Source organism: Perca fluviatilis, chromosome 15 (assembly GCF_010015445.1).
Source record: "Perca fluviatilis chromosome 15, GENO_Pfluv_1.0, whole genome shotgun sequence".
In the NCBI taxonomy this organism is placed as follows: Eukaryota; Metazoa; Chordata; class Actinopteri; order Perciformes; family Percidae; genus Perca; species Perca fluviatilis.
Genome location: NC_053126.1, coordinates 1,218,298 through 1,228,297, shown reverse-complemented (window position 1 = coordinate 1,228,297; position 10,000 = coordinate 1,218,298). Strand labels below are relative to the sequence as shown.

Genomic DNA, 10,000 nt, shown 5'->3' with positions numbered 1-10,000 from the left:
TTAACAAATGGGGTATTATCGGATATCTTCTCACTATCCAGGGGGGGTCCGTCAGGGCTGCCCCTGCTCTCCATTGTTGTTCCTGATAGCAATAGAGCCTCTGGCTATTGCTATCTGCTCTAACAACACAATTACTGGTATCAGATTTGGAACGAATGAACATAAATTGGCTTTGTATGCAGATGACCTATTAGCCTTTGTGACTGACCCTGCAAACTCCCTGCCCCCCCCTCTTACAATGTTTTCAACAGTATAGTGCAGCTTCTGGCTATAAGCTAAACCTTACAAAAAGTGAAGTCCTGCCCTTAAATATACAGGACGACTACATCAAGAACTTAACCAGACCTCTGCAATGGCGCCCTAGTGGACTTAAATACTTGGGCATAGAAATTCAAACCTCGGTAGATAAAACCTTTAAAGAAAATTATATCAATCTCTTAAACCAAGTTAAAATAGATTTACAAAACTGGAGGGACCTCCCGCTATCACTAATTGGCAGAGTTAATTTAATTAAGATGTGTATCCTCCCCAAATTCTTATATCTTTTCCAATGCATCCCATTTAAAATACCCAAACCTTTCTTTGATGACCTAAATAAATCTGTACGTAGCTTTCTTTGGAAAGGTAAACCCCCCAGAGTAAAACTATCAACTCTTCAGGCTCCATACTCCAAAGGAGGGTTAAATCTTCCTGACTTTAGAGGCTATTATCTTGCAGCTCAGTTTCGCTCAATATGGTGCTGGCTACACAGGGACAAGTGTGTGGCAAGATGGCTTCTTATTGAACAACACCAATTAAAACATGTTCCGCTGAAGTCTCTTCCTTTTCTAACCTCTAAGAAAACACTCATTTACATTAAACATTACTAAGAACCCTATCATTTTGAACTCTTTCTCTGCATGGCGCGAAGCTCATGCTGCTATCGGTCTAAACATCTCCTTGTTTCGTAAAGCTCCTCTGTGTGATAATCCCAGCATGTCACATCAGATTACAGATGGAATAATGAGCGATTGGGCCAGTAAAGGCGTAAAAACAGTTGAGGATCTATATATCCTACATACATTTTCAAACTTTCAACAATTGGCAGAGAAATTCAAACTCCCCAAACATAATTTGTTTAAATATTTTCAAATTAGGCACTGGATCTGCAATAACTATTCAGACTTTCCTCGTATCCCCCCAGAATCTCCGTTTGAAAAACATTTAATGTGTGAAACATTAAACACCAATAAGGGGTTAATATCTGCCATTTACGGTATTTTAAATAATAACCTTGATCAATACAAAGAAGAAGTGGGAATCAGATATTAACGTAAGATATAATGACGATGACTGGTCTGATATTCTTGAAATCTCCCAATCAGTACTAATCTCAACAAAACATAGACAAATACAGTTTAATATATTTAATAGAACCTATTATACTCCATATAGACTGCATAAAATGCACCACAACTCATCTCCAAAATGTCAGAGATGTAGAACTTGTGAGGGAGATTTGCTTCACATGCTCTGGAAATGTCCTAGCTTGGAAACATATTGGAAATACATCATTAATATAGCTTCAAAAACTACAAGTGTCAAGATTCCCTCTGACCCAAGGATATGGATTCTGGGAGACACACAGATTTTAGATGTAAGCTTTACTAAAAAATATTTCATATTACTTGCAGGTACAGCTGGTAAGAAATTTATTTTGCAGAATTGGAAAGCAGAATACCCTCCATCGCAGAGACAATGGTTAAATGAACTAACGTCCTACAGCACACCTGAAAAAATCTTATTCAGCGTGAGAAGGAACCCAGAGAAGTACGAAAAGATATGGTCTTCTTTCTTGGCCTTACTTCCATCATTACATAAGTTTAACTAGTACATCTGTATGTAACTTGCTCCCCTATAATATTTACTTATATAATTTAATACTTTGTCTACCATACCTCTATGATAATTTGGGACCTCATACAGCACTTGATTGTATCTTATTTTATTCTTCAGTTGTAACCAAAGGTGAACCTTATTTTTTTATTTTTTATTTTTTTTCTACTGTACCATGGTTGACGGTGGGGGTTGGTGAGGGATTCTGATTCTGTATGTATGTTCCTTTGTTCGCCATGTTTGTGAAATTATACTTATAAAAAAAGGCTTCAATAAATATATCTTTGAAAAAAAAAAAACATTGGGAATAGTGACAAAAACATTGGGAATAGTGACAAAAACATTGGGAATAGCCACAAAAACATTGGGAATAGTGACAAAAACATTGGGAATAGTGACAAAAACATTGGGAATAGCCACAAAAACATTGGGAATAGTGACAAAAACATTGGGAATAGTGACAAAAACATTGGGAATAGTGACAACAACATTGGGAATAGTGACAAAAACATTGGGAATAGCCACAAAAACATTGGGAATAACAACAAAAACATTGGGAATAGTGACAACAACATTGGGAATAGCCACAAAAACATTGGGAATAGTGACAAAAACATTGGGAATAGTGACAAAAACATTGGGAATAGTGACAAAAACATTGGGAATAGCCACAAAAACATTGGGAATAGTGACAAAAACATTGGGAATAGCCACAAAAACATTGGGAATAACAACAAAAACATTGGGAATAGCCACAAAAACATTGGGAATAACAACAAAAACATTGGGAATAGTGACAAAAACATTGGGAATAGTGACAAAAACATTGGGAATAGTGAAAAAAAACATTTGGAATAGCCACAAAAACATTGGGAATAGCCACAAAAACATGGGGAATAACAACAAAAACATTGGGAATAACAACAAAAACATTGGGAATAGTGACAAAAACATTGGGAATAGTGACAAAAACATTGGGAATAGCCACAAAAACATTGGGAATAGTGACAAAAACATTGGGAATAGCCACAAAAACATTGGGAATAACACCAAAAACATTGGGAACAGTGACAAAAACATTGGGAATAGCCACAAAAACATTGGGAATAGTGACAAAAACATTGGGAATAGCCACAAAAACATTGGGAATAACAACAAAAACATTGGGAATAGCAACAAAAACATTGGGAATAACAACAAAAACATTGGGAATAACAACAAAAACATTGGGAATAGTGACAACAACATTGGGAATAGTGACAAAAGAAAAACATGTTTTAATTTTAAACTTTGACCCAGAGTTGCATGGTCAACTCTAAAAGTCCCTAGACTTTCCTCCAGACCACACACATACAACAAAATAGCGTCTTTCTGTTTCTGACCTGCACTCTGACTCTCTTCTTGTTTCCCTGCTCAGTCATTGGCTGACCGACACCTACATCCTGTTCGCCACGCCATACTTTGCCTACGACATCTACGCCATGTTCCTGTGCTACAGGCACAAGCTGCAGGTCAAAGGTCACGAGGAGGGGGGGGCTGCTGTGGCTGGGTACCTGCGCAGAGAGAAGCTCATGGTGCTGCATCACGTCTTCATGGTGGCCTTCTGCTTCCCTGCCTCGCTGGTGACTATGCTGCTCTCTGATTGGTTGAAGTGTAGTCTACATCAACCATGGTTCAGGCTCTCTGATTGGTTCAAGTGTAGTCTACATCAACGATGGGTCATGCTCTCTGATTGGTTGAAGTGTAGTCTACATCAACGACTGTTCAAAAAACCTCCAACTGATGCTGTCTGTCTGTGTGTGTGTGTGTGTGTGTGTGTGTGTGTGTGTGTGTGTGTGTGTGTGTGTGTGTGTGTGTGTGTGTGTGTCTCTGTGTCTGTGTGTGTCTGTGTGTGTGTGTGTGTGTTGTCTGTTTTTGTTTTTGCTAGACTGCTTGTTTTTAATTATTATTGACACTACGTCATCTATAGTCCTATTAAATTTCTTTTTAAAATGGTTATTTTTGTAATTGTCATACCTGCCCAGGGACTACAGGTACCTGCCCAGGGACTACAGGTGGAAATTAACAACTGTTGCTATAACCTGGCCCAAGACATATTCTCTTGTATAACAAGTTGAATGTTTATTTGTGCATTGTACCTGTTTCACATAAATCCATTTCCATTGTGTCAGCTGTTTGTGTGTGTGTTTGTGTGTGTGTGTGTGTGTGTGTGTGTGTGTGTGTGTGTGTGTGTGTGTGTGTGTGTGTGTGTGTGTGTGTGTGTGTGTGTGTTTGTGTGTGTGTGTGTGTCAGCTGTGGCGGCAGGGGAAAGGTGATTTCTTCCAGGGTGTTTTGTTTCTGGCCGAGCTCAGCACACCGTGCGTCTGTCTGGCCAAAGTCCTGATCCAGGTAACCCCAAAGTTCTGATCCAGGTAACCCCAAAGTCCTGATCCAGGTAACCCCAATTGGCATCAGCTGTGTGCTCGGCCATCAGCTGTGTGCTCGGTCATCAGCTGTGTGCTCGGCCATCAGCTGTGTGCTCGGTCATCAGCTGTGTGCTCGGCCATCAGCTGTGTGCTTGGCCATCAGCTGTGTGCTCGGTCATCAGCTGTGTGCTCGGCCATCAGCTGTGTGCTTGGTCATCAGCTGTGTGCTTGGCCATCAGCTGTGTGCTCGGTCATCAGCTGTGTGCTCGGCCATCAGCTGTGTGCTCGGTCATCAGCTGTGTGCTCGGTCATCAGCTGTGTGCTCGACCATCAGCTGTGTGCTTGGTCATCAGCTGTGTGCTCGGCCATCAGCTGGTATTTCAGACTGGACCTGCTGCGATGATAGCTCAGTTCACAACCACCAAACACACACAGATCACTTTGGTCTTGTCAATGGAACCATTTGGCAACTTTTTAAAAGTAAACTTTCCATTCAGAATCTTATTGGCGTCCATTTCGGCGTCTGGCGCTCGCCATCCACTCAAACCCTAACGTTAGCCTGCTACTCTCTGGCCGGCTTGCGAGCCCAAACCAGTGTGTGTGGCCTGATGTTGTGTTTCCGGTCTAGCTAGATCCGGTGTGGTGTTGTAGTTTTTCTAACGTTACTAGTTGTTGCAACAGCATGTGAAAAAAACTACAAAGTTTGCACGGCCAAAAATAACGTTAATCTCACGATAAAAACATTGCCGCCGTTAAATTGGGTTTGTGTTAATGCTGTTAATAATGCGTTTAACTGACAGCACTAATTATTTTCTCATTATTAAATTGGGATTTTTTTTCTCATAGATTTGGGATTTTTTTTCTCATAAATGTACCACTTTAATATCTGAGATTTTTTTCTAGTAAATTTGTGATTTTTTTCTAGTGAAGTTGTGATTTTTTTCTAGTGAATTTACCAGTTTGACCTCAGACAAAATTCGTGATTATTTTCTAGTAAATTTACAATTTTTAATTTTTTACAAGTCTTGGAAATTCAGAGATTTTTCTCAGAATATTAACCCCCTTCCTCGGCTCCGTATTCATTTATTTTTAACCTAGATGGCCCTAATCGTGTGGTACAAACATGTCCCTCCTCAGCCTCCGTACTCACTCTGAACTTCTCTCTGCAGTACAAGCAGCAGCACACTCTGCTGCACAAAGTCAACGGCGTCCTGATGCTGCTCACCTTCTTCAGCTGTCGGGTGTTACTCTTCCCGTACCTGTACTACGCCTACAGCAGGTAACTGCACTCAAGTACTTGGCTAATAAAGCTGATTATGATGTGTACATGTAATATAAGTATAAATACATTAATATAATATAAGTAGGGCTGTCATACAATTTTTATTTTTTAATCGCGATTAATCGCTGAATTTCTATAGTTAATCGCGATTAATTGCATGTTTTATCACATGATTAAAATTCTATTATTTTGCATTTCAGAACTGTTTTTAAGTCCATATTAACAATGGAAAGCAGTTCCTACCAGGGTATCGGATTTGGAATCAAATGAATGCAAAGAAAGTTGTCCTAAATATAAGGGATGGTTTATAATGTGAAGGTGTTAGGTACTAACAACTATGGTTTAAAAACGAAAATCTTTTCAGTTCATTTCACGTTCATTTGAATAGGGACAGATGCTAAGACGTTGACATTTGTGCAACAAATCTCCGATGTACAGCATCACAGCATTTATAGCTATTTCCAACATTGCCATGTTAAAATACAAAAAGCACATAAGCGTACAAGGCACATCCGTCTGTATTTACCTACTCCTCTTCGTCCCAGCAAAAAGGCGTCACAGCCTTTTCTGTTGCTGGCCCTCAGCTGTGGAACCAACATCAGAAATGCCCCTTCGATAGTGATATTCAAAGCCAGGCAGAAAGCTCACCTTTTTACTTTGGCCTTGCCAGCATTTTAATGGTCGTATCCTGCTACGTTTGTAATGAAGTGTTTGTCTTTTGATGTCGTTTTAGCAGAGATCTTCAACAGGGGGTCTGGGACCCCTAGGGGGTCCTCAGAGTCATTGCAGGGGGCCTCCAAATTATTGTAAATTGTTGAGTCTTTAAAAAAATTAAAAAAAAATTAAAATGCCTTAATATAATTCCAACATATTATTAGCAAATATAAATTCCCACTGATGATAGGCTTACTGGTCTATAGGTAAGGTAGTCACTAAGATATCAGCCCACAGATACAGTTAATCCCAGATTTACTGTGCCACATATGTAATATTAAAATATGATTTATAAAATCATGCCAACAATTAATATTTTAATAGCTTATGAAAAAAGGGTATGTAAGAAGGCTTTAGGTTGCCCTGACAGTTATTGTAGGCCCAGTTTAATATGCAACTTAATTTCATACAATATGTAGTAGGGGCTCCCTGCTACATCTCACTTTAAGTTAAGGGGTCCTTGGCTTAAAAAATGTTGAAGACCCCTGGTTTTAGACTAAATCACTCATTTCTAAGTGTATTTTATTTTTTATTGTATTACCCTGTGGCTAATGCGCTATGTACAGCACTTAGGGCAGCGTGAGCTGTTTTTAAATGTGCTATAGAAATAAACTTTACTTTCTTACTTACTATGGGACATAAGGCTTCAGTGAGCACTCTCCGTTGCATTGGGTCCCTGGCAGCATGTTGGGCCTCTCCCCATCACAGCTTCATCTGTTCCAGCTCTTGTGTCACAGTTCTGCACCAGGTGGTTTTGGGCCTCCCAGGTTTTCTTCTGCCTGGTGGTGTCCATCTTAAGGCGACTTTTGTGATGCGGTTCCTGCTCCATCCTCAACACATGTCCTAGCCATCTCAGGCGTCTGTGCGTAACCTCCTTGGCGATGCTCCAGTTTCCCGTTTTCTTGTACAATTAATTGTTGGAGATCTGATTAGGCCAAAAGATCTGGCATATTCGTCGGAGGCATCCATTATGGAACACCTCCATCCTCTCAGGTCTGTTTTGACAGCTCGCCAGCTCCATGAACCGTACAGCAGAACAGACTTTACATTGCAGTTATATGGAATCGTTTTAAGGCTGTAACATCCATGTGTACCCCAACCATGAGGCGGCTGTGGCTCAATCAGAAGGTTGGTGGTTCCAACCAGGGGCGATTTTAGGATCAGACCTTTAGGGGGCCCAGCCCCTAATGAGAATGTGACACAGATACAGTGTTGAGCCCCCCTAAAAAGGTGTCTAAATCCCCAGTGGTTCAAACCCTGGCCCTACAGTCCTATGTTGAAGTGTCCCACGGTGTTTCCGAGCCCCTAAAACGGACACATTTGGAAACACTGCTGCCTGGTTGATATGGACGCAGATTAGTTCTGCTACAGGAGCAAAAACTCCTGTGTGGACGGAGATAGTTTTAGTTTAAAAATGAAAAGGTAGCAGTGTAGATGGAGCCTAAAAGCACTGATCAGAAATCAGCATGAATGTCTCTGTTACCCCTTTTCCACCAATAAGAACCAGGTGCTGGTTCAGAGCTACAGCTAGTGCCGGTTTGGAGTTGGTTCGACTGACGAGCCTCCAAAGAACCGGTTTGCTTTCCCGCAGGCTAAAGAGCCGGCACAGAGCCAGGTCTTACGTCACTGTATACGTCTCATCTGTCCCAGCAACGTTAGCGCGTCGGCGCCGCCAAACACAAACACACCATCAACAATGGCTATGGATGTTCGTGGCTTTGCGGACCTACATCAGCGGATCCAACGTGTTGGCGCGGCTCGCCTTTATAGTGCAGGAAAGCAGCTCGTTTCCTCCTCTGACCACTGCTGCTGCTACTACTACTGGTGCTATTACTGCTGGTGCTGCTGCTACTACTACTGGTGCTATTACTGCTGGTGCTGCTGCTACTACTACTGGTGCTATTACTGCTGCTGCTGCTGCTACTACTACTGGTGCTATTACTGCTGCTGCTGCTACTACTACTGGTGCTATTACTGCTGCTGCTGCTGCTACTACTGGTGCTATTACTGCTGCTGCTGCACATACTACTGATTGCTATTACTGCTGGTGCTTACTTCCTACTACTGGTGCTATTGCACAACACGTAACTGCCTGCAGTTAATTGCGCTGCGCTACTACATACTGCGCTGGTGCTTGTACTTAACCTTACGCTGCTACTACTGGTGCTAATTACTGCTGGTGCTGCTGCTACTACTACTGGTGCTATTACTGCTGGTGCTGCTGCTACTACTACTGGTGCTACTACTGCTGCTGCTGCTACTACTACTGGTGCTATTACTGCTGGTGCTGCTGCTACTACTGGTGCTATTACTGCTGGTGCTGCTGCTACTACTACTGGTGCTATTACTGCTGGTGCTGCTGCTACTACTACTGGTGCTATTACTGCTGTTATGCTGCTGCTGCTACTACTGGTGCTATTACTCGCTGCGCTGCTGCTGCTACTACTGGTGCTTATTGCTGCTGGTCGCTGTACTACTACTGGTGCTATTACACCGCTGCTGCTGTACTACTGGTGCTATTACTGCCGGTGCTTACGCACTACTACTACTACTGGTGCTATTACTGCTTCGCTGCGCTACTACTACTGCTACTACTACTGCTGGTGCTATTATCGCTGCTGCTGCCTTGCTGCTGCTTGCTACGCTTCTGCCTTCCGCTACTACTACTGCTACTGCTACTACTACTGCTGCCAACCTGCTGCTGCTGCTGCTACTGCTGCTAGCTGGTTACTGCTACTGCTGCTGCTGCTACTACTGGTGCTATTACTGCTAACGCGCTACTACTGTGCTACTACTGCTGCTACTACTGCTGCTACTTCGCTGCTGCTACTGCTGCTGCTGCTACCTGCTTTCTTTTGCTGCTGCTGCTGCTGCTGCTGCTGCTGCTACTACTGCTGCTACTGCGCTTCTTACTGCTGCTGCTGCTGCTACTGCTGCTGCTGCTGCTGCTGCTACTGCTACTACTGCTGCTGCTGCTACTGCTGCTGCTGCTGCTGCTGCTACTGCTGCTGCTGCTGCTACTGCTGCTACTGCTGCTACTGCTGCTGCTGCTACTGCTGCTGCTGCTACTACTGCTGCTGCTGCTGCTGCTGCTGCGCTGCTGCTACTGCTACTGCTGCTACTGCTACTACTGCTGCTGCTACTGCTGTTTAATCGCGTCCATCGTGTTTATCTGCTAATTCAAACATGGCGGTCACAAGTTTCTGTTTGTCTTGTTGGTCACGGTAACCCCGCCCTCAGGTATGCACCTATCCCGGTGCTCTGTGTTTCAGGTATGGACCTATCCCGGTGCTCTTTGTTTCAGGTATGCACCTATCCCGGTGCTCTGTGTTTCAGGTATGCACCTATCCCGGTGCTCTTTGTTTCAGGTATGCACCTATCCCGGTGCTCTGTGTTTCAGGTATGCAATCCCGGTGCTCTGTGTTTCAGGTATGCACCTATCCCGGTGCTCTGTGTTTCAGGTATGCACCTATCCCGGTGCTCTTTGTTTCAGGTATGCACCTATCCCGGTGCTCTTTGTTTCAGGTATGCACCTATCCCCGTGTTTCGGTTTCAGGTATGGACCTATCCCGGTGCTCTGTGTTTCAGGTGCTCTGTGTTTCAGGTATGCATCTATCCCGGTGCTCTGTGTTTCAGGTATGCACCTATCCCGGTGCTCTGTGTTTCAGGTATGCACCTATCCCGGTGCTTTTGTGCTCAGGTATTGCAACCTATCCCGCGTGCT

General features: G+C 43.0%; 1 protein-coding gene across 1 annotated transcript in view; it reads left to right on the top strand.

Annotated features, from left to right (window-relative positions):
* tlcd3ba (TLC domain containing 3Ba) overlaps positions 1–10,000 on the top strand; it is a 24,433-nt gene that overhangs the window by 13,964 nt on the left and 469 nt on the right. Inside the window, exons 3-5 of the mRNA XM_039823698.1 lie at positions 3,293–3,497; positions 4,168–4,263; positions 5,450–5,559. Coding sequence (XP_039679632.1) covers positions 3,293–3,497; positions 4,168–4,263; positions 5,450–5,559 — 411 coding nt within the window. The remainder of the gene's footprint in view (positions 1–3,292; positions 3,498–4,167; positions 4,264–5,449; positions 5,560–10,000) is intronic.